This window comes from Scheffersomyces amazonensis (assembly GCF_036850825.1).
Source record: "Scheffersomyces amazonensis strain UFMG-HMD-26.3 chromosome Unknown RJT21scaffold_2, whole genome shotgun sequence".
Classification (NCBI taxonomy): Eukaryota; Fungi; Ascomycota; class Pichiomycetes; order Serinales; family Debaryomycetaceae; genus Scheffersomyces; species Scheffersomyces amazonensis.
In genome coordinates this window covers 2413502-2438098 of record NW_027042742.1, presented here as the reverse complement: position 1 = coordinate 2438098, position 24597 = coordinate 2413502, and the positions used below count along the sequence as shown (strand labels likewise).

General features: G+C 29.9%; 12 protein-coding genes across 12 annotated transcripts; 8 read left to right on the top strand and 4 right to left on the bottom strand. All coding sequences in view use genetic code 12, as the record gives it.

Annotated features, from left to right (window-relative positions):
• The first annotated feature begins 1 nt into the window (after position 1).
• Positions 2 to 1682, top strand: RJT21DRAFT_119437 (aspartate/glutamate transporter). Its single transcript, XM_064881400.1, has one exon. The coding sequence runs from the start codon at positions 129 to 131 to the stop codon at positions 1545 to 1547; it is 1419 nt and encodes a 472-aa protein (XP_064740036.1). The 5' UTR covers positions 2 to 128; the 3' UTR covers positions 1548 to 1682.
• Positions 1565 to 4124, bottom strand: RJT21DRAFT_26020 (uncharacterized protein). The gene has a single exon (XM_064883930.1). The coding sequence runs from the start codon at positions 4100 to 4102 to the stop codon at positions 1583 to 1585; it is 2520 nt and encodes an 839-aa protein (XP_064740035.1). The 5' UTR covers positions 4103 to 4124; the 3' UTR covers positions 1565 to 1582.
• A 48-nt stretch (positions 4125 to 4172) lies between these two features.
• Positions 4173 to 5235, top strand: RJT21DRAFT_2633 (uncharacterized protein; the record flags this gene model as incomplete). The annotated part of the gene is made up of 2 exons (XM_064883950.1): positions 4173 to 4179; positions 4499 to 5235. 2 exons carry the CDS (start codon positions 4173 to 4175, stop codon positions 5233 to 5235), a joined length of 744 nt encoding a protein of 247 aa, XP_064740034.1.
• A 512-nt stretch (positions 5236 to 5747) lies between these two features.
• RJT21DRAFT_113198 (uncharacterized protein) lies at positions 5748 to 8156 on the top strand (the record flags this gene model as incomplete). Its single annotated transcript, XM_064880145.1, has 1 exon — positions 5748 to 8156. One exon carries the CDS (start codon positions 5748 to 5750, stop codon positions 8154 to 8156), a length of 2409 nt encoding a protein of 802 aa, XP_064740033.1.
• A 142-nt stretch (positions 8157 to 8298) lies between these two features.
• Positions 8299 to 9249, top strand: RJT21DRAFT_113197 (uncharacterized protein; the record flags this gene model as incomplete). The annotated part of the gene is made up of 1 exon (XM_064880144.1): positions 8299 to 9249. The coding sequence occupies one exon, from the start codon at positions 8299 to 8301 to the stop codon at positions 9247 to 9249; it is 951 nt and encodes a 316-aa protein (XP_064740032.1).
• A 93-nt stretch (positions 9250 to 9342) lies between these two features.
• On the bottom strand, positions 9343 to 11808 carry RJT21DRAFT_113196 (uncharacterized protein; the record flags this gene model as incomplete). The annotated part of the gene is made up of 1 exon (XM_064880143.1): positions 9343 to 11808. The coding sequence occupies one exon, from the start codon at positions 11806 to 11808 to the stop codon at positions 9343 to 9345; it is 2466 nt and encodes an 821-aa protein (XP_064740031.1).
• An 87-nt stretch (positions 11809 to 11895) lies between these two features.
• Positions 11896 to 13471, top strand: GLE2 (RNA export factor). Its single transcript, XM_064881399.1, has one exon. The coding sequence runs from the start codon at positions 12217 to 12219 to the stop codon at positions 13318 to 13320; it is 1104 nt and encodes a 367-aa protein (XP_064740030.1). The 5' UTR covers positions 11896 to 12216; the 3' UTR covers positions 13321 to 13471.
• A 36-nt stretch (positions 13472 to 13507) lies between these two features.
• On the top strand, positions 13508 to 14541 carry RJT21DRAFT_119426 (uncharacterized protein). The gene has a single exon (XM_064881398.1). The coding sequence runs from the start codon at positions 13786 to 13788 to the stop codon at positions 14440 to 14442; it is 657 nt and encodes a 218-aa protein (XP_064740029.1). The 5' UTR covers positions 13508 to 13785; the 3' UTR covers positions 14443 to 14541.
• Positions 14542 to 16891: 2350 nt separating this feature from the next.
• Positions 16892 to 19666, top strand: FLO8 (Flo8p; the record flags this gene model as incomplete). The annotated part of the gene is made up of 1 exon (XM_064883943.1): positions 16892 to 19666. The coding sequence occupies one exon, from the start codon at positions 16892 to 16894 to the stop codon at positions 19664 to 19666; it is 2775 nt and encodes a 924-aa protein (XP_064740028.1).
• Positions 19667 to 19854: 188 nt separating this feature from the next.
• On the bottom strand, positions 19855 to 21273 carry RJT21DRAFT_81910 (dolichyl-P-Man:Man(5)GlcNAc(2)-PP-dolichol alpha-1,3-mannosyltransferase; the record flags this gene model as incomplete). Its single annotated transcript, XM_064885306.1, has 1 exon — positions 19855 to 21273. One exon carries the CDS (start codon positions 21271 to 21273, stop codon positions 19855 to 19857), a length of 1419 nt encoding a protein of 472 aa, XP_064740027.1.
• A 388-nt stretch (positions 21274 to 21661) lies between these two features.
• NOP8 (Nop8p) lies at positions 21662 to 24109 on the bottom strand. The gene has a single exon (XM_064882837.1). The coding sequence runs from the start codon at positions 24041 to 24043 to the stop codon at positions 22034 to 22036; it is 2010 nt and encodes a 669-aa protein (XP_064740026.1). The 5' UTR covers positions 24044 to 24109; the 3' UTR covers positions 21662 to 22033.
• Positions 24110 to 24159: 50 nt separating this feature from the next.
• RJT21DRAFT_25878 (uncharacterized protein) lies at positions 24160 to 24597 on the top strand. The gene has a single exon (XM_064883917.1). It carries the CDS (start codon positions 24231 to 24233, stop codon positions 24543 to 24545), a length of 315 nt encoding a protein of 104 aa, XP_064740025.1. The 5' UTR covers positions 24160 to 24230; the 3' UTR covers positions 24546 to 24597.

The window sequence follows — 24597 nt, the reverse complement described above, 5'->3', positions numbered from 1 at the left end:
GATGTTTATCAGCAATCAGTAAAAAATCAGCAAACGCAACCAGCAGATGCCCTACAGAATATACTGAATATCTGAGTAAGTAAAAAAATAAAAAGAGATATATTTGTATTTGTTAACATTTTGTAAAGATGGGACGAGCTACTATTAAATCAGGTACCATTAATTTATTAAATACTATTATAGGAGCCGGAATCTTAGCCATGCCCTTTGGATTAAAGAGTAATGGAATAGTATTTGGATGTTTTTTAATTATATGGTCAGCTTTAACATCATCATTTGGATTATATTTACAAAATAAAGTTGCAAAATATACTCAACAACAAGGAGCAGTATCATATTTTAGTCTTGCCCAATTAACTTATCCACAATTATCAATTGTATTTGATTCAGCCATTTCAATTAAATGTTTTGGAGTTGGAGTAAGTTATCTTGTAGTTATTGGAGATTTAATGCCTAAAATAATGGAAAGTATAAATATTCCCCTGGAATCTTGGTTTATGGAAAGAAATTTATGGATAACTATTTTTATGATTGTCCTTGTAATTCCATTATCTTATTTAAAGAAATTAGATTCTTTAAAATATACTTCAGTAGTGGCATTATTTTCAATTCTTTATTTAATTTGTCTTGTAATTGAACATTATATTGTTAATGATATTCCAATTGAAAATAAACATATTGATATAATTGGTCCTGTATCAATAAAAGATACTTTAAAATCTTTTCCCATATTTGTATTTGCTTATACTTGTCATCAAAATATGTTTGCAATAATTAATGAATTAAAACCAAGTGATACTGATGGTTCTCAAACAAGACAATCAAATTTAATTATTAGAAATGCTTTATCAACAGCATGTTTTTCTTATTTATTAGTAGGAATTATTGGTTATTTAAGTTTTGGAACTACAGTTAATGGGAATATTATTACAATGTATCCAAAGAATTCAATTCTGTCATTAATTGGTCGACTTTGTATTGTTGTAATGGTGGCATTTTCATTCCCATTACAATGTCATCCATGTCGTGGATCAATTAATCATGTAATTCATTTTATTACTGTAGGAATTAATACTTCAAAAGTTAGACATCCAAATCAAAGAGATGGTTATTCTTCTTTACAATCAGATATTGAATCATTAAATTCAATATCAACAGAATCAGTTCAAGATGAATCATTTATTTCAACAACTCCAATGGAAGGAGCTCAAGATACTGATGGTCATGATCCAATTATTGTACCATTAACTTCAAAAAGATTCTATATAATTACAACATTTATTGTTGTACTTTCTTATTTAGTTGCAATTACTGTAAAATCTTTAGAACATGTTTTGGCCTTTGTTGGATCAACTGGTTCAACATCAATTTCTTTTATATTACCTGGTTTATTTGGTTATTTATTAATTAAACCACTTAATGGTGCAACTAAATTAACTAAAATTGAATTATTTAGTAAATATGGTGGATTGGTCTTATCTATATGGGGGGTTATAGTAATGGTTGTATGTTTAAGTGCTACATTATTTTTAGGTGCCACTCATTAACAAAAACAATAACAATATAGAAAATTATATATATATTATACTGCTATATGTAAACTTAATAATGAACTAGTAGAGAATAAAATATTATTACCTAGACTATTATTAACTTCTTTTCTAATTAATGTTTCATCAATATCACTAATCAGTCGTTGTAATTTAGCATTAACCATTAATTTGTCACTATAATTAAGTAAATCTTTGAGGGCAATTTGACAAGTAATAATTAATTTAAAATCATTATTAAAACTATAGAATCGAATTTCAAATTTAATAATATTATTATTATTATTATTATCATTATCTTTATCAGATTCTATATATTTAATAGGAAATTTTAGCGATATCTTTTGTACTTGAGATTCAAAATTTCGAAGTGTTTCCCAGTACTTTAAGAATTGTTGAAATTTTTCAATTATTGTATTACCGGGAATTAAATTAACAATTCTTAAAGCATTTGAATTAATTTGTAATAAACTTTGATCATGTACATTCTCTTTCAAAGAGAATTTTATATTTTTAGTATCATTAATATCATTAAAATTAATTTGACAAAGTATACATTGATTAATTTCATATTGAATTAAATTTTGGTTAATTTCACAATATCTTACATTAGTAAAATATTGAATAAAATTAAATTTTTGTTTTAATATATCAATTTCTGATACAGCATATTTTCGATTCTTTCTAATAATTCTTTCATTATGAGATATATTCATTTTAATTTGACGAATTTGTTTATCTAATTCAATTATATTATGATTCATTTGAGTCATTTCTAATTGTTTAGATTCTATATTAATTCTTAATTCCTCTAATTGATTTTTACAAGTTATTAAATCATGTTTAAGATTATTAATTTCCTGTTGAGGCCAGGCTAATAATTGCTGTTTAAGAATCTTTAATGATTGGAATTTCTTTTCAACTATTGAAGATATTTCAATTACTGTTTGAAATAATACATGGGATTGTTTAATATCTTCATCAAGTTTTTCTTTATCATCAATTAATTTTTGTTTCTTATTATCTAATTCAGTAATTAAATTCTTAGTTAATTGAGTTCTCCAATCATACCAAGTCTTTTTAGATTGAAATCTGGTATAATCTTTAATTAATTGAAGTCTAACATTCATTAGTAATCTTTCATTATTATTAGATGCATAATATTCTTTAAATAATATAGGATTATTAATTTCAATTGTTTTAGAATATTCACTATACATATTTCTTCCATCTCTTATATTATTACTTAATTCATCACAACTAAATTGATATAAAGCAAGTAATTCTAATTTTGGTAGACCATTAATATAATCAATTAATTTATTACTATCTTCTCCAAATTCTGTAGTAGTGGTTATACTTAATCTATCTATAGCTTCAACATCTATATCTAAATCATCATAAAATTTAACTCCAATATCATCAAGAAATGTTGTAAGGGTTACATCTGTATAATTTTCATCAATTGGACTTGGTTCTCTAATAGAAGTATCAGCTAATGGAACTTTAGTTGTACTTATAAGTTTTTCAGATATACTTGCAACTGATGAATTTGGATCATCATTAGAAGTAGAAGTAGAAGTAGAAGTAGAAGTAGAAGTAGAAGTTATTGTAGTTGAAACTTGAGTCATTTCCATGGGTTGACTTTGTTGAATATCTTCATCATTGACAGTGTCAATCTCATTAATTTTACTTGAAACTTGAGTTAATTCCATAGGTTGAGTATTATCCACTTCATCTATAATCTTTGCTACTACTTGAGTTACATCCATAGTGATTTCTTCTTCTTCAATAGTTTGAGAATTGGAAGAAATTGTACTGGATTGAGATGCTTCCAGTTCTTCTATTCGCGTAATATTACCAGCTATTAAACTTGCATCACTAGGTTCTTGTGAGCTTTCAATACTAGCTTCTCGAATTATTTCTAATGAAGGAACAGGTATTGATTTAACTACTACCAGAGTTACATCCATAGTCATTTCCATAGTATGTTCTTCTTCAATTTCTTGAGAAGTTCGGGTTCTTATTGGTACTTGAATTTGAGGTCCAGTCAATTCCATATCGATATTTTCTGATTTATCATTATCATTATCTTCATCAGAGTCTGTATCTAGATCTCCAGAAACAGGCATTACTTGTATGTTGTTGGTTACTATTTGTCCTGTCAATTCCATCGTTTGTTCCTCTTCTTCTTCTTCCTCTTCCTCTTCTTCTTGTCTTTGTTCTTCTCCAGCACTATCCAACAGAGAATCATCAGAACTATCTTCAAGTACTTCTAACCCATTCATATCAATTTCTTCAGAAATCACCTTAACAGGACTCTCTAATTCCTGAGAATGAGGTATAGACCCAGAAATAGTCTTTCTTCTTTTACTACTACCATTATTTGAAGTAGGTATAAAATCAAATTTATGTAAGGTAACTTCTGGAGCAAACAGTACACGACGCTTATCATTTAAAATCGGTAAAGTATTATCTCTTAGTATACTTTTAGATGGGTTCTTCAATGTGGGAGAGAATGGTCCCATATTTTCCTTATTAGGGCTGTCCATTAGTTGTGGTGGTGGTGTGTTAGTGACTAGTGTAGTGTATAGTTTATAACTTTGAAATTGTAAACAAACAATGTCGCGTAGATGAGGTGGGGAAGCCGCACCATATTAAGACATAACTCATACATAACATACAACATACTCTACCTGTCATGCACACGACCTATTTGCCTATATGTTGCAAATATGTAACAGATATGTTCTAATAACATATCAACTACGGCATTTTAGCAGCCCTTATCCTTATCTCTGAGTTGCCTACAACATTATCACTTCCTAAATTACTATATATTTATACATTTCCTCTACTTTTATGCTTGCATCTCCTATTGTTTTCTTAGATGCTAGTTTTATCTGACTACATAAACTATACTTAGTACTTATACACTACCATATTAGATAATCGAGCTAGATATCATGAATCAAATTTACATGGATTAATTCATCAACCACCTACTTATGATGTACCATTTATATTTCAAAATCAAGGAGGTATGCCTGAATTTGAAGATGTAGCTGATGGATTAATTTCAGGAGTATCGGAAAGTCCTGGTACTGGTACTGGTACTAGTACTAGTACTAGTACTGGTACTGAAACTCCAGCTTATTCCTTAATGACTCCTTCTGAATCTTTAAGTACAAGTAATGGATCTTCAACTACTTTAACTGGTAATCAAAGAGTTTTAAGTCCTGAAAATTTGGCAGGTTCAGTATCTCCACCTCAACCGAAAGAATCATCTTCACTTTCACTTTCACCTTCACCTTCTATAAATCCAAAATTCTTAATTCCACCTAATGTTATTGATAGAATCAACAATCAAGTGAAAGTATCATCTCCATTAGCAGGAACAACGACTTCTACTACTACAACAATATCTCCAGAAGTAGCAACTTCCACTGTTATCACTAGAAGGAAGGCTCATGGTTTAAGAGAAAATATATTCAATAATCATTACAAGAAAGATCCCGTTTATTCTCCATTCCCAACTGCTATTCATCACGATAATGATAAAGAGCAATTGGTTAAGGCTACCACTCAGAAACAGAATGAAAATAGACCCACCTTCTATAGATCGAATTCGATCACAGTGGGGTTATTACAACATCAAAGAACTGATACGGGAGAAGCAGAATAGTATGTAAGATTTATATTTATATTTCTATTTATATTTCTATTACTATTTCTATTTCTATGGTGCTGATGGTTCCAATTGGGACCAGTAGTTAGTAAATAAAATTAAATTACCTTTACCATGAAGTAAAGAAGTAATCAAGTAAAGAAGTAATCAAGTGCGATTTGTGTATTTTACATACTAATAGATTTTATTGAGAGGGACAGGCAGAATATAAGACAAAGTATCTAATTTTATATAAGCAGAATGTCTATTACTTTGATATAAACTGAGGAATATGTTTGAGCGTCAAAGGCTGCAAATTTTATTTTTTCTTTGCAACTTCCTGGATTTTCTTGCAGTTATATACCTCTCTTAAACTGTGCACGCATTATGCTACACACCTCTGACATCCATGTACAATCCGGATTATAAGGGTATATAAATGTGGGTTTTATCTCCCTACTTATACTTATACCCCTAGTTTTACATCCATCAGTTCAAATTATCCCTATTGATTCATTAAAACATCAATTATGAAGCTATCTAGTATAATCAACTTCAAAGATGCAAAGGCTGTCTTATTAAATCTAAAGGATGGAGCAATGATAAAACCCTTCCAGATCAGTCGACAATGTATGCCTCAGTATCAACAACTTCGACAGGAATTGAATACTTACTTGGAGAATCCAAATCAAGAAGAGATTAATCAGATGTTCAAGCTGTGGAATCTTATTGATATTGTTCAGGATCGTCATCTTGACCAGTCAAATGTCTTGATTCTTCTCTTACGTCTCTATAACTTTCACTTGATGCTGCCATTCGAAATCGAAGTTGATCCAAACTTGTATAAAGTAATTGAGAAATTTAACATTAATTTTATTTCTAGAATTTGGGTAAAGGATTCAGATTCAGATCTAAAAAATTTCTTATCTGATTATTTTAGATTCACTACAATTTTGAACGTACGAGTAGTTAAACCAGAACCAGAAGTCCTAAATAATAGTTCTAAAGCACATGCTCCTTCTTCAAATTCAACTACAAGAACAAACGAAAGTCGTAATCATTCACTTAAGAATATCATGGGTTGTTTGTATCCATCAACCAATAAACCTGAAAAGTTTAAGATGTCAGAATCGATTTTTAGATTCACTAAGAAACAAATATCAAGTACCGGAAGTTTATTCACCCCTCAATTTAGTCTGATTGCTGATTCTGAAGCTGACATTGAACGAGCATTCGACAAGAATGTTTTAATTCCAGTCTCCAACTTGCTATCAGCTATATATGGCGAAAGAGTCTCTGTAAATCCAAAAATAAGATTTGAGAAACAAATCAACTCCGTACCAGTTCATGTAATACCAGACTTCGCCGTCACTTTCCAACAACTTAATATACCTATTGAGATAAAAAAAAAGGAAGTACTTCTGAACCTTGAAGAATTTAATGCTCGGGATATTATGCAACCAAAAAATTCTAACCTAATTGAGATGTTCTCTCAATTAATACGAGAATCAATCCTAGCTGGGTGTCCATTTGTGTTGTTATCTGATTATCATTGTACACTTTTCATTGATTTAGAACAATGCAAAGTTGGAAAGTATGTTGGTCTTAACTTTTGTAAAATTCTACGTGAAGTTAATTGCAGAATCATATCATTGAATGATGATGATGATGGGAATGGTGGTTATACTTTAAATACGAAAGTTATAATGTTCATGATGCATGCATGGGCTAAAAGAAATAAATGGAAACCTATAATGAAGAAGTTTGAAAAAAAGTTGTTAATTCAACCGAATATTCGTTCTTCTCTCATGGCCCTGTTTTATGCATCAATCAACGAATGCAACGACTTCTTGAGGAAGAAGATGAATAAAGGTGAAGATGATCCTGCCCATACTGACTCATCCTTCCTATCTGACACATCAATAATAGAAAATCCTGATCTTCAAGCAGATGATCAGGTATTTCTGCAGTATTATATAAGATGTTTAAACAATTTATATAAAAAACGGAAATACAATGGTAAAAGAAAGACGACCAAATGGAAGAACTTCACTTTACATAATTTTCAAAAAGAATACAAATTGCTAGAAATAGTTTCAGGTGACAGAATAAATAGCCGTGTTAGTATTACATTTATTGTTGAAAGAAATAAGGATAAAAGGAAATTCTTCCTTAAATTATTGGATCCCATTCGGTCCTCAATATTTACTACCAAATCAAGTGTTTTAGAGGGTTCTTATAAGAGAACCTTCGATATCTTTGTAAATGAGGTGAGCTCATATTTAAGATTGAAGAATCTTAAAAACGGCATTCCTCAGTTGCATTATTTCGGTTTTTTTAATAACTCGGGAAGTGTTAATTTCACAGAATTTTTAACACTTAAAGATAGGAAAACTTTAAATCCTAATATTAATTTAGCCGGATTTTTCTTACTCACAGAGTACATTATTGGTGTTGCAGTTAATCAAATTTCACAACCAGAAAGAGAGAAGATTTATCCAAAAGCCAAAAATATTCTTAATGAAATCAATAAATATGGAGTATTTCATCTCGATATTCATGAAGAGAATATAATAATTACGAAAAAGAAAGGTTCAAAAGAAATGGTTCCTGTATTTGTAGATTTCGGAAAGACAAAATTGGCTGAAGAAAGAAAAAGGTGGAAGGAGAGCGACAGTAAAATGTCAACAATTGCAGAAGATGAAGATGAAGATGAAGATTATGAAGAAGAAGAACATAAAGATTATGAAGGTGATGAAGGTGAAGATTATGAAGAAGGTGATATTGATAAAGATAAAAAATATAAAATGGAGACTCATAAAGCTTTAAGACGTACTTTTGGTGTAGGATTCAATTATCCAAAAGTGAATGAATTGAAATCTAAACTAATGCATTCAGAATTTGATGATTTTGGCAGAAATAAAAAACGAAAATTATAGGATGAGTATTTTATAAGAATTTTGCTAACATATTGCTAATAAAAATACAATTGGTATTACTTTCACATTGGGCCGGGCATATTACAATAGTCTGCAACTCGTGGCTGTGGTACCTCAAGCAGTGTTGCAGGAATTAAAGCAAATGGCTCAATCGCCTTCATCAGAAGTGCTTAAGAAGTCAGCTGAATCCCATAACCATAGTCTTATTGATACTAACCAATTGGAACTGTTGAAGGAACCGCTTGAACAGAGAGCTTCAAAGGAAGGGAAGGTTATCGTTGATGGTTCTGAGTATCAAGCCATTACTGAACGAGCTGCTAACCCGTCTAAAGAACATTTACAACTGAAGGCTCAAGCCTTAGGTCTTGCCTTAATTGGAGCATCTGAATTGAAGGAGCTTAGTCAACCCTTGGAAGCTAAAGCTACTAAGGAGAATAAAATATTGATTACTCATGATGATCATAAGGCCCTTGTGAATCCAAGCATTGAACGGATCAGTGAATTGGCGTCGGAACACCATAAAGTAGTCGTTGATCAATCGAGTTATAGTGAATTGTTAGAGTCTAGTAAAGTACCACTTGAAGAAAGAGCAGCTAAAGATAATAAGATCTTGATGGATGTTGAAGAAGTACAACTATTAAGACAACCTACGATTGAAACGTTAGAGGCACATGCTGGTCAATTGAATCATGTGATTATACCCAAGGATACTTTGAAAGAATTAAACAGTAAAGCTGAAGAATCTCTTGAAGTAAGAGCCGAACAAGCCGGAGTTAAATTATTGAGTGATAAACAATATGATGAATTACTCATTAAGGCCAATAAGCCCAGTCTTGAAGAAATCAAACAACGAGCTAAAAGTGCTGACCATGTGGTAGTACCACTTGAAGAATATAATGAACTTCAAGTATCGCTTGAAGAAAGAGCTCGACAACAGGGGAAAGTAGTTGTAGAAGAATCAGAATTCCAACATCTTAAAGATATAGAAACTATACAACAACGATATGAGAATCTGGAAGAATTTACCTTTGCAGATGCTGAAGATTCATTTGTTTTGGATTACATGATCAATTGGTATGTAATGAAAGTATAAGAGATATATTAAGAGATGAAGATGGAGAACATGACTACTATATTAAATACGCTACTATATTACATACACTATCTTTCACATAACTCTATCTACTTAATTAATTAACTCTATACTTAACCTATTTCTTCTCATATTAAGTAAATCATCTCTCTCACTATCTCCATAATCTTCTAAATCAAATTCATCTACATTGATTATTTCATTAAGTTCAGTTTCAAGACTCAGAAATTGCGAATCAATCATTTCAGCTATAATAAATCTATCAATAAATCCACACATAACTTGAGGATTATTACTATCCATTATTACTGAATAATTTGTATGAAGTTTTTCAAATGTTTCCATTAATAATATTGATGTAGTTAATTCATTAAATATAATTATCGATTTTTCAACTTCTAATTCAATTTGAATCATAGTTGAAGATATTGATCTTTCATAATGTAATTGTTGTGATAATGCTATAGTTGGTAAATCATTAATTTGAAAACTAATATAAGCATTAATATCTTCAATTGTTGATAATTTATTATATAATTCAGGTTTATTAACATAACCTAAATAAACTGGATATCCATAACTAAGAATTACTGGATATCCTTCATGAACATCACTATTAGCAAATTCATATAAAGAATTTACTGTATAATAATCTTCAGGAATTAAACAAATACATTTGGTTTTTTGAATAGGTATCATAAATGATTTAATTGAAACATCAGGTAATTTATTTTTAACAAAAGTTGTTAATCCACTAAAATTAACTAATCCTGGTCCTTTACCTTCATTTGGGGGTAATTTACCTCCTTCATTAGAATTATATTCTTTATTAATGGTAAGTTTCATTAATGAATCATAAATATTATCATTAGTTAACCAATCATTAATAAATTTCAGTACCATAACTGCTAACATTATTGGTAATACATAACTTACAGCTCCAGTTAATTCAAAAATTATTACTACAACACTCATAGTAAATTTAGTTATACCTGACATAAATGCTGCTGCTCCAATAACAGCATATGAAGATGGTGAAACTATACATGATTTTTCTGTACAAGTAGCTAATGAATCCCAATTAAATTTATTTTGTAATGCTTGAGATATTATACCTAATAATCTACCAGTAGTTGCTCCTAATACTAATGAAGGAGTTAAAATACCTCCTGGTAATTCTGTACCAAAGGTATAACAAGATAAAATAAATCCCAGAATTAATATATAAGTTAATTTCCCAATAGTTACTAAATTTGATGTTTGACATAAGAAATTATTTGATGAAGAATCAGTTTGACAAGCAGTAAATAACAGTTTTAAATAAGCATTAAGAGGTAATTTAGTTAATTCAAATGGGAAACTTAATATACTAGTAATAATTACTATCATTAAAATTTCTAAATATGGACCTCTTAAAGGATTAATTCCAAATAAATGACATAAACCAAATTGAAATTTTTTTCTAAATGAACTGGTAATAAATTTAGCATTTAAATTTGTAAATAAATATCCATAAACACCTCCAAGTACTCCTAAGAATAAAAATGGAGGGATTTCCATAAATAACCAACTAAAATTTCCAAATTCAACGGGGAATAAATCTTGTTCAACAAAATTAGTTCCTTCAGTAAATATTTTAAAACCAGTTACAACAATAACTGCAATTGTTGCATTAACAAATGAATTCCACATTATTTTTGTTGGCATAAAAAATGATGGCATACTTTCTAAAACAAATAATACTCCACCAATTGGAGCATTAAATGCTACTGATACACCTGTTGCAGTAGCAGCAGTTAATAATTCTCTTCTAACTGCTTCATTTTCATATTGATTTCTAAATGCAAATCCAAATAATATATTTAAAACACAACATGATACATGAATTAATGGACCTTCTTTACCTAACCATAAACCTGAACTTACAACTAATATTAATCCGAAAGTTTTATAAATTAAAGTTCTTAACCCTAAATAATTATCAATATTAAAATTAAATCCTGATATAATTAATTTTATTTCAGGAATTCCTGATTGTTTAATTAATGGAGCTTTAACAATTGTTATATAAGCAGCAATAAATGACCAAATTAATGCAAATATAATATAAATTGGGAAATTTATAAATATATTGGTAATTGAATTAGTTGAATTAAATAATATTCTAGACCAATTATACCAATCATCAATTGGACAAGTTCTATAAGGATTTAATAAAGACCATTTATCAATTTTACTAAAACAAAGACCTTTCTTTAAATCATTTAACCAAACTGATGAAAGATCAATTAATGTTGCAAGATAACCTATAAGTATAGCCAGTACAGTTACAACTATCCATTTTTTAGATAAAAAACTTGAATTATTCGGTATTAATAAAGTTTCTCGACTCCAATCTATATAAGTATTATTTTCATAATGTTTTCTAATATTTAAATTATGATTATTTGTCTTTAAATTAGATGTATTTGTATTTAATGATTTATAAATTAATTTAGGTATATCATCTTCTACAGTATATATAACTTTTGAACCTTGAGATGAATTAAACAGTTCCATTCCAACTATAGTTATTCACTATAAAGTAATTAAAAATATTTCTAATTGAAATGCAATCTATATTAGTTTTCTTACTATGTAATTATACTTTACTATACATAGCCGATATTGGAATTTATTTTACAGCTTATACCTTCGAAGATTATTTGCAGATTGGAGTTTATCTACTATTAGTTATTTTACAGGTTAGCTTCCACAAAACTTTTACAAGTTAACTCGGTAAGGTCAAATTTTTGTTTAGGATCAAAGAAGCTCAGTACTGAGTAGTAGTTAGTAAATAACATACTTTTAGAACCAGTAGAATTGAACAGGAATCCGTATTTTTGGCATTGTACACGGAGGGAAATTGTTGTATATAAAAAATAAATAAATAAAAAATTTTGAAATAGAATTACAACTATAAAAACAATGTCATTTTTATCAAATACATCATCAGCAGCTACTACTTCAAGTGCATCAACTGGTAAAGAACTTATTAATGATATAACTATTAATAATGGACCAGAAGATTCTATAAGTGATTTATCATTTTCTACAAAACATGATTTATTAGCAGTAGCAAGTTGGGATAAAAAAGTTCGAATTTATGAAATAGATCCAAATTCAGGTAATAATCAAGGACGAGCAATATTTGAACATGAAGCACCAGTATTTTCTGCAAGATGGTCAACTGATGGTACAAAAGTTGTTAGTGGAGGAGCTGACAAACAAGTTAAAATATTTGATTTACAAACTCAACAATCTCAACAAATTGGAATTCATGAAGCTCCTGTAAAAGCTGTTAGATATGTTGAATGTGGTCCAAGTAATACTCAAGCTGTTGCATCTGGTTCATGGGATAAAACTTTAAAATATTGGGATATGAGATCTCCTCAACCAATAGCAACTATTCAATTACCTGAAAGAGTTTATGCAATGGATTCAAGTCAAAAATTATTAGTAATTGGATGTGCTGAAAAACATATAACTGTTATTGATTTAAATAATCCTCAACAAATATTTAAAAATAGTCAATCACCATTAAAATGGCAAACAAGAACTATAGCATGTTATCCTCAAGGAAATGGATTTGCAATTGGATCTATAGAAGGTAGATGTGGAATTCAATATGTTAATGATAGTGAACAAACTAAATTTGGATTTGCATTTAAATGTCATAGAATTGGAGGTACAACAACAAGTTCTGCATTAAGATCAAGTGCTAGTACAACATCACAAGCATATCCTGTAAATTCAATATCATTTCATCCAACTTATGGAACTTTTAGTACAGCTGGTTCTGATGGAACTTTTAGTTTTTGGGATAAAGATGCAAGACAAAAATTAAAGGCATTTCCAAATTTAAATTGTACAGTATCTGCCACAGCATTTAATGCTACTGGAAGTATATTTGCTTATGCTATGAGTTATGATTGGTCTCAAGGATATATGGCTAATAGACCTGATTATCCTCATATAGTAAAATTACATGCTACAAAAGATGAAGAGATTAAACAGAAGAAGAAACGATAGATAGACTTTGTAGTATAAAATAAGTATACCATACTATATACTAAGTATTGTATATATACTATATATAGTTTAGTATAGTAGTATAGTAGTATAGTAGCATAGTAAACAGATGTATAGTAGATAAAGTATGTACTTACCAAATCGGGTAGTGTCTAACTGTCAAATGAAAAAGTGACAAATGCCATGGAAAAAAAAAAGAAAGAAAAAAAGAAACAAATATGGTGTGGGACCCTTTTCAACAGGACCTTAAATACTAGTATAGCCCAAATAATTATAGCTAGCAATAGTGGGATAGAAGTTTACATAGCTAGGAGTTGTCAGCTGTGTGTAACATTAAAATTTATTTATTCATTTTTCATTATTTTTCATTTCTCGGGATTATTGTAGCATTTAGGGGAGAGTTTTTCAGGTGTTTAAAAGCAAAGTAGTTAAAATTCATATAACTAGTTTTCATTTCTTTTAGTCATGTCCGATAATAATATTAATATTATTCCTTTAAGGAAAATCATTAGTGAACCATTTGTTAACCAAATGGATTTAATTAATAAAGCAACAGTTGAAGCTCGTAATCAACCTTCTTCTCCATATATTAATAATAATATGTATGGAAAAAATAAGAGAAGAGGTCAACAAGGTCAACAAGGTGGTATTATTGCAACTAATTTTCTTCAACAATATCAACAATATTATAATATGAAGAATGAATCCATGTATGGTCAACAATATCAACAACCGCAAATGAAATCTCAAGTAACTGTTCCAGTTTCTACTTATTCATCACCTGCTATGCCAATTAGTTCTTATTCAGATTTAGATTTCACTCCAAGAAAGGAATCGATTTCAACATCAACTACAACTACAGTTACAACAACAAGAACACCATCGATTCCTTCTATATTTGGTCCAGAATCTTCAACTACGGCATCTACATACAAATCTTCTTCATGGAATTCTGGTTTATTCGATCCTTTCGAACCAGTTGAACTTAAAACTTCAACTATCAACAATAGCATTTTAGGATCTACTTCTAATTCAACAACACCCAATACTGCTACAGTCAGTAATATTTGGGGTCCTGAACCATCAGGTTCTAGGATATTCAACAATACGGTTTGGGCTTAGATGGTTAATGGAGCTTTTTTATTCGTATGTTATCATTTATTTATTCATTTAATTAAGTTGCGTTTATTTGTTTTATATTTTAATTTTAATTTTAATTTTGGTGGGTTCAATAACAAGTTGGTCATATGATTAATCTTTATGAAGTTTAATCAGGGAGTCAATAAATTGAGATGGTGTCAGTTTAATGGTTATGGCTTTAGAGAAATGTTAATGTTTAGTCTTATAATACTCTAAGTGAGAGGTATTTTGTCATATTATGGAAGTAAAAAGAAAAGAAAAGAAAAGAAAAGAAAATGGTAACAGTTACTGTGATTTTAAAAGTATTAATTTAGTTTCAATGCTATTCTATTTGTAAGTTTAATTTCTAATTGTTTTAATTTATGTTTGAGACTTTAAGTTCTATACAGCGAGTAAATGTACCAAAGAATATTTTAATTATATTACTATTATTCTGCTAAATTAAATTTATTTCTCTAAGATTTTTGCAAAATTGCACTAAAATTAGAAAACATTTAGAAAATTACAGTTAAAATTACAATCATTATTTGTTGGTAATTTACTCTTTTCTCTAACACTGTAGTTACTTACCAGTACATGCAATACCAGTAACAACAACTCAAGTTGATCACCGTAAGTAGTAGCAACTTATACGTAGTAATTGGGTTTAAATCATTTGCCAACCTCCATGCCGCAAATCATTTTTGTGTTAACTTATGAGATAAGGATAACTTTGAAATAGTGTTTAGGAGACGGACAGAAAGTCACAAACGGATAATATAGGAGCGTATCATAACCTACGAAATAGGAAATAGGAAATGGGAAATGGGACGTAGTATTGTAAGAGGAGAAAACTGATAAAGATTACAATTAAATAGTAAACAACCACCCCCTCTTTCCTTTACATAGTAGCAAATAAATGGAATTGATGGTAATAGTAAGCGATACAATTGATTTTAGTTATATTAACATTAATTAGTACTAGTTATACAATTAATTTAATACTAATAAAATTAATTGGAGTTAAAATGTGATACAAATTACAATTAGTTATAGGCTTAAAAAATGAGCATGGAACATTAAATAGTGAGCATTAAACAGTAAGCATTAAGCATAAATTAATTATAGAGATGAGAAAATTATCAATTAGTATACACAATTACACAATGGTGAATATACATATAATTTAGTAAACGGTTAAGTCATCGCTTAACATTAGTTGAGTTACGCGTGGGAGTAAAAGAGATTGTGGTTGTTAAGTATGGGATAGGTGTAAAGAAATTCGATGATATAAAAAATGCGAACAAAAACGCCGTAGAATTTTGGTAATAAGCGAAATCAGGTAATAATAATAATAATATATTTACTGACAATTAAATGTAATAGTGAAGATCTGTAGAAGACAATTATTGAATTAGGGGGGTTATAAGAAATAGATTAATCCCCACTAGTAACAGAATTTATGTTTAGTTACGATTAACTGATTAAACACGAGACTTAGTGAGACAATAGAAAACATTTGTCACCCCTCAGTGACTTTCCGTAACTGTAAATAGTATCAACGGAAGATTTTATCAGAATTAGGTTAATGACCAATTTGTTGTATAGAATACTATGATTTATTCTGTGATAGGTAGTGTTACTATTGCTACTAATACTTTTACTAAATAGTCAATAATGTATTACTCTTCACTCTCCCTATCCATAGACACATTATTTTTTGCACACTACAATTTCAAAGATCCACTAATTTCACGTTATTTCATACACTCTACTTTATTATCTCATCGATACCAACTAAAACTAACTAACTAACTAACTAACTAACTAATTTACTAATTTACTAATTAACTAATTAACTCCAATAAATATTACTTACATCATTGTCATCATTATTATAGTGACATTAATAAAAATACTTAGACATTAAACATTTAACTAATTAATTTCAATTCACTACATCCAACTACTTAATCCAGACAATTTGTCACTGTCTGATTAAATCCCCTAACTAAACTACCAGTAAATTGTCGGAGTCTCTCACTCTCTCACTCTCTCACTCCCCCCACATGCAGGACTGTCTCTCTCTCTAGAGGCAAAAATTTCTTTTATCATTTTTTCCCTATATCGAAATTAACTAAGCCAAACTCAAACCACCAACGAAAACATCCACTTAACCCTCTATAATTACTATTCCAATAGTTTTATATACTGTTAGTGGTAATTAAGACAATTCATATCCCATTCGATAAATCACTCAAACTTTTAATTAAATTTTTTTGTCATTTTATACCGATATTTATCATTATTTATCAATTTTTTTTATAGTTTATCACTCATAGTTTGATAGTCCCTCGAATAACTGTTACCACACAAATAATTTTTCATATAATTCTAATTCTTCACTACCAAATATTATATATATGGCTATAAGTCTTACTAGCTATTTATAATGAGTCACCATAGTACTCCTCATTTATATAATAAAAGAACTCCTGGTTCAGGAACTTTAGGTAATGAAGTATCAGGGTCAGGGTCAGGGTCAGGGCCAGGTTCAAATTCTGGTGTTAAGGGTTCAAATTCAAATATAAATATAACTAATAATAATAATATTAATAATTCATCCAATCCAAATTCTTCTAATCCAACCTTATCTAATCCAAATTCATCTAATCCCAATAATTTAACCCTTAATTTTAATAATTCTAAAATGGATTCTACAAGAACAGTCACTGATTCTCAAGCTATTAATGCTAAACAATTATTAAATGCATATGTATATGATTTTCTTATTAAAAGTAGATTACCTCAAACTGCTAGAATCTTTGTTAATGAAGCAGAATTACCTTCAGTATCAAATTCAAATAAGAATTCACCTCAATTAAATAATAAAAATAATCCTAATAATAATCCTAATAATAACAATAATCCCAATAGTAATCATACAACTCCACCAAAGGATTCAATAGAAACTCCTCAATTTCAAAAGGAAAACAATTTACCCAATTTAGCCATAGCTCTAGATGCTCCTCAGGGATTTCTTTATGAATGGTGGCAGATATTTTGGGATGTATTTCAAGCAAAGAATAATAAATTTCCAGGATCTCAACCTCCTGGAGTTCCAACTCATCCTCATTTAATTCCAGGATTACAACAACAACAACAACAACAACAACCAGGTCAACCATTTACTCCTGGTCAAGGTCAGAATTTCGCCTTACAATATTATCAATTACAGTTATTGAAACAAAGACAACAACAACAATTACAACAATTACAGCATCAACAGGATTTACAAGCACAAGCACAAGCTCATGCCCAAGTTCAAGCGCAAGGATTCCCCCAACATTTACAACAACAGGCTCAACAACCACAACCAGGTCAGCAACTGAACCAACCTCCATTCCCACCTCAACAACAACATGTACTTCAACAACAACAACAACAACAACAACAAGGCCAACCAGGAACTCATCCAGGTATGCCACCACAAATGATAGCCCCTCAACAACAAATTCCTCAAGCTGGTCAACAACAGTTGGATTCTCAACAACAACAAAGAGTCATTATGATGATGATGAAACAACAACAAGCACAACAAGCGCAAGCCCAAGCGCAAGCACACGCACAAGCACAAGTACAACAGCAGACAGGTGTTGCTGGTCAACAAGAGCCTCCTCATGCACCAATAGATCCTCAACAACAACAACAACAATTACTAGCTGGTAATGCCAATTGGTCTGGAATACAACAACAAGTATTCATGGCTCAACAACAACAACAATCTCAAAACAGAATGCAACAACTTGCACAAACTCAAATGAATAATTTAAGGCAGCAAGCGGCCGCTGCTCAGCAGCAGCAACAACAGCAACAACAACAACAAAATGATGGTTCAAGTCGAAGTTCACCTGCCAACAGATTAAATCAAATGAGTCCACTTCAAGGTCAACAATCATTACCTGGTCAACAACAACAATTTGCATCTCAACAACAACAAGCACCATTTAATCCTCAATTATCTGGAGTTCCACCTCAACAACAAGGTCCGCCACCGGGATTAACTATAGCCAATGGTAAGACTATGCAAAAGAGTCCGAATCTTACTAATGGAGCTAATAATTCTAACTTAACTAATGGTAATTATGTAACCACAACCAATGCTAATGCCAATAATAAATTAAATGGAGCAACCACAATTAATTTAGCAGGTGCAACCACTATTGGAGTCAATGGAGGTCCTAATTCAAATAATCGAAATCTGAATGCTTTACAAGATTATCAAAAACAATTATTAATGCTAGAGAAACAAAATAAAAAGAGATTAGATATTGCAAGAAATGGTACTAATGATCAAGCAATGATTGCTGGTCAAGCTCAATCACCCGGAAATCAAAGTACTCAAATTAAAAATCAATTTAGTCAAAAACCTTCTCCAATAACGGCAAGTAATTCTCCTGTAATTAATAATAAACCTTCACCAACATTAGGTAAAAAGAAGAAAGAACCTGCTGGAAAGAGAGGTAGAAAACCTAGTACTGCTTCTAATTCCAGTAATTCCAATTCTAGTACTTCCAATTCCAATTCTAATTCAAATTCAAATTCAAATTCTCAAACCAATGGTTCATCTAATACTAGTAATAATAATCCAAATACTACTCCATCATTATTAAAGAAAGAATATTCAACTCCTTTGACTCCTGCTTCTGAAAATGATAGTAAGAGAAAGAGGAAAAATACTTCTGTATCGGAATCTCCCAAGAAACAAGCTGCTGTTGGTCCTATATCAATTACTGGATCTAATTCATTAAATAGTAAGAATACTAAGAAAGAAAAATCCATTAAAGAGGATGAAACTGATGAAGATAGCAAGAAAGCAATAACGGCAACAGCAACTGCAACTGCAACCACCACCACCACCACCACAACAGCAGCAGTTAATTCAGACGATCTTAATATGCCACCACCGGCTCCTACTACTGCCACATTTGGATCTCTTGAACCTAATGATACAATGTTTGATGTTGAATTATTACATAATGGATCCAATGATAGTAACTCATTTTATCAATCAGGTACTAATGGTAATGCAGCCAATGGAGTTATAGATGATATTGGATTTGATTTCGATCAATTCTTAAATGGTAATGGGGATGGAAGTTTAAATGATAGTATGAATACTTTCAATTGGGGGAATGTTGATGCCATAGAAAATGGTGGAGAATAAATTTAACAAATTTGTTTTCTGTTTCTGTTTCTACTAGTTAATATTTATTTTAATTATTTATAATTCTGACTGTTTTATTTACTTATTTACTTAATTACTTTGTTATAATTTTCAAACTTTCTTTCTTCTTTCTTCAAACTTTCTTTCTGTTTTGTACTTTAGTTTTTTAGTTTATTACTATAAATGTACTATGTATCTATCTTTATTGAATACCAAAATTTTTCATTTCTCCATACTGCAATTAAAATTAATGAAAGAATTGTTACTAATAATCCTGAACTTAAAGCATGAGCAGGATAAACATTCCAACACCATTCATGAGCTGACCAAATTATAAAACTTATTATAAAATTCCATCCAGTAGCATATAATAAGAAAGGTAATTGCCAACAATACCATGATAAAAATTGATAATGTAATGATCGTGAGAATAATACTCCAATAACATTTGAAGTAGATAAAGTTAATAATATTAATCTTGGACCAATATTTGCATCTATAAATAAATTAGTTTTATTAATTATAGTTGAATTTGGTTTAAAAGCATCAATAATTAATTGAGAAATAGATTTACCAGTAACTTTAATATTAATATACCTTGTTAAAGTAAATGCCACTAAAATTGTTAAATGTCCAATTAATAATGTTGTAGCAAATGAATCACTCAAAAAGGTTTCTTCTGATATAAATTTCCAATTAACTGTCCATTTATAAAGAAATTTCCGTTTAAAATCAAATGCTTGATTTATATAATTCCATCTAATAATTTTAGCTTCTTCATCATTATATAATGGTAATAAGAAATTCCAACCTGTTATTAATTGAATTAATGGAATTATTACTAATATTATAAGAAATTTAAATATATTTTCTTCAACAAGAAAATATGAAACAATTAAAAATCCGGGAACATAAAGTAATGCATTCATCTTTATTGATATAGCAATACTTAATAAATCACTACCAAGTGCAACTAATAAAAAACTTATTAATTTACTTGATTTATGCCAATAAGATGCTTGTTGTAAAAATATAGTTACTCCAACCATACAAATAGTTGTAAAACAATCATTAAATAATCTTAATACATAAATTGAAATTAATCTTCTACTAAGTAATAAAAAATATAATGGCCATGGTGGAATATTGGTAAATGAAAATGCTACTAATACTAATAAATTTGTTAAAGTTAATAAATATCCAAATATTGATTGACCAGTTTTAATATCTGTACCATTATTTGTTAAATAATTTATCCATTGATAAATTTGTACATAACCAGCTGGATAAACTATTGGACCTGTATCACCAAATATTTTATTATAATCTAATTCTCCATCATTTATAAGATGAATTTGTTGCATATAAGTTATAAAATCTATTTCTGTATATGGAACAAATCTTATAATAAATTTGGCTATAATTGATGTAAGACTTACAAGGATTGGTATAACAATTTTATTAGTTTCTGGATTATATAATAATGCATAAATACCATCTCGTATATCACCTAAAACATTCCGGAAAGTGAATTCAGGTAATTCGGCTTTAGGTTTCTGCCCAATACTTTGTGCTTGAACCTTCTCCTGATCTACTGCCTCCGTCATTGTACGATTAGTGCCCATGATGATGTCTAGGAGATGGTTAATTAATTGATGTGTTTCTTTTTTTTTACGAGACACATAGTAAACATCCATGCATCAGACGGTTCCCATAATAATTATTCACACATAATAATTATACACACATTATAATTATACACACATTATAATTATACTCAACTCTTATACTAATTATTAATTGATATAATGTGATATACAGGCAATTTCTCTATTCGGTAACAATATCATATAGCATATAACTTATCATTATTGAATACTCATATCTTTAGTAGAATATTTATATTTATGAATGTATGTACCTGCATATAACAATGATACAATGGCTGCGTCGGACTTTTCCAAATTTTGCAGTCTCTTATAGACCATTAAATCAGTACGGAATATGTTTCATACACTAAAGTCTATTATTAAATTTTATGTAGTTATTCGTAGCTTGTTCCATAATCTTGAACAACCACAAAATGATATATTTCAAGCTCATGGACAAGGAGTGGAGGACTATCAAAAGCTCAGCATGAATTAGAAAGATATACTCAAATCCCTATGAAATAAAACAATCACTGGCAGAAATCGAAATTTACAAAGATTACAAAGAGGTATTAGTGTTTTTATTAAGATTACATAAGTTGAAATTGCTAAATTCCAGGATACAAAGTGATTCGTGATTGTTACCTAACAACCGTAATCAGCATTATGCCCCTGAGTATTAACAAAGTTAACAAGAGCTTATCCATCTACCTATCAACTATATGCCTACCTTTTTGGATTTCTTTCGAAATACCCGAAGAACATCTCTTCTACGTCTTTTACATTCTCGTGATAACTCTCCTCTCATATTCCAGAACCATTTCTCGTATGCGGATTCTTCTCCGTCCTGGTTATTTTCGTGTCCAACGTTATCTCCATTGATATTGATTACTTCAGTTAAATTTTCTCCTGGCAACTTAATGTGATCATTTGCATTTCCAATCTTACTTAATTGTGATTGTGATTGTAAAAATGGAGATTCAAAATGACCCCAAAATAATCCAACAGTTCTGGACGATTGCTGAATTTGTTGTTGTAATTGCTCTTCCTGTTTAGCTTTGATCTGTTCTAACAACTCTTGTTGAGATGTAGTATCAATAGCTTTAGTTTCATCTATATCATCATCATCTACAGAAAGTGCCAACTTAAATCCATTGGAATTTTCATCTTCATTAGATACTTCGATCTTATCAGATGTAGATGGATTGAAAAGCGATCTTAATGTTTCTGTATCATTTACTTTGGTGGGCTTTGATCCGAATGTAGGTATGAATTCATCTTCTGATGATTCTTCTTCTTCTTTTTGTTCATGCTGTTCTTCTTGTTCTTCTTCTTCTTCTTCTTGTTGTTGTTGTTGTTGTTGTTGTTGTTGTTGTTCTTCTGACGGTTGATCTTCCAAAACATGCTCATCATTATACTTCTGATTAATAGCCTCGGTAGTATACTGTTGTCCTAACATATCCAAATCAAGATCATTACCTTCATCATCTTCAGAGTAATACACTTCTTGTTGAGGCATTTCATGATTGGCAGTATAGCTTTGGATAATATCATCTACATTAGATACATCAAAATTATAATCTGATTCTGATTCATTATCATCATTATCACCCCCTTCCAATTCATAATCATATCTTCTAACTTTTCTCCTACCTTTACTATCATATAAGATATCTTCTTTATCGATTCCAAGAGTATCTTCTTCTACTTCAACGGGTTTTTCAAAATCAAAATGATCAAACAATGATGCCAATACCGATTTGTTCTTCAAATTTTCTTGAGTTATATCAATTTCATTACCATCATTATTAACAATATCTTCATTATTATCATCACCTAATTTCCCATAATTCATAGCTTCAACTCCTGATATACCACAAGGAGGAGGTTTTAATTTTTCAAGAATATGTTCATCACCACTTTTCCAATATCCATTACTAAATTTCCAGGTAAGATCATTTAAAGTTTTGGATTTTTCTATACCCCATAATTTTGTCTTATAACTTTTTATTTGTTTTAATTCTCCATTAATTAATAATCTCATAGTTTGTAATTTCTTAAGAAATACTGTATGAGGTCTTTTAGTTATTCTATGTCTACCTTTAATAATTTCTGCATTTCCGGAGATATTAGAATATCTTGAATAAAGAGTTTTAGAAGGGGTTGACCATGATGAATATGAATTTTGTCCAACTAATGAATGAGATGGAGGTTTATTTTTTGTATTTGCAGATGCATTATTATAAGTATGAGCCGATTTCATATAACCTGATGATGATGATATTGATGAAGAATTTTGAACAAAAGTATTGGTAATAGGATTTATAGAATAAGGTGTATGAGATTCTAAAATTCTAATTTGTCGTGCTCTATATATATTAGCTTGCTTTAATCTATCTTCCTTCTTAGTATCTGGTCTATTAACATCTTTCTTCCATTCATCTTGAAATGATGATTTCTTAGCTTCTTCTATAGAAAGTTTTAATCCCATGAATTGAATCCCATTTAATGAACGTTTTAATGCATCCCAATTCTTATTAGTTATCTCTAAACTCATAAATCCAAAGTAATGACTAGTTATTGGTTTAGTATGTAATTCTAATGGGATAGTTATCTTACCGAATTTTTCAAATCTTGAGGTTAAAGATTCGGGTTTTTCCGCCAACTTAGGAGATATGTTCCCCACATGGATCCGCTTCAATGATACTTGATCACTTTTAGATCCCATAGTGTACTGTAGAAATGGTTATTAGTATATTTAATAGATTTGTTAGAGAAAGATGGTGTAGATGAGCTCCATAATTTTTTTTTTCCATCTGCGAAAAATTACCCATTTGAGATTTGTTAGTGTTAATTTACCAGAGCATTTTTGTTGAACAGTGTTTGTGTGTGTGAGTTTGATAATTAATATCATAATGAGTAATATAGCGAAATTAAATAGTAATATTTGGAGAGTGTTTGAGTCATCTAAGAAACTACATGAGGATGTAAGGCAGGGTAAATCTATAGATACTAATGATGAAGTTAATACTATTGAGAGTAATGATGAATTGAATGATGAACCAGTAATACTTGTAAGTGACGAAGAGATACCGCAGTTGAGTCAACTAATACGAGATTCAACTAATACTGAGCAATTGGAATTGGAATTGAAAGCTATGTTGATGAAGGTGTACTGGAATGGATTCTACAAGGGATTTGAAAATGGATATGCGGGTGATCAAGAGTAGTAACGAGTAGTAACGAGTAGTAATGAATAGAATTAATGAATCATGATGAATT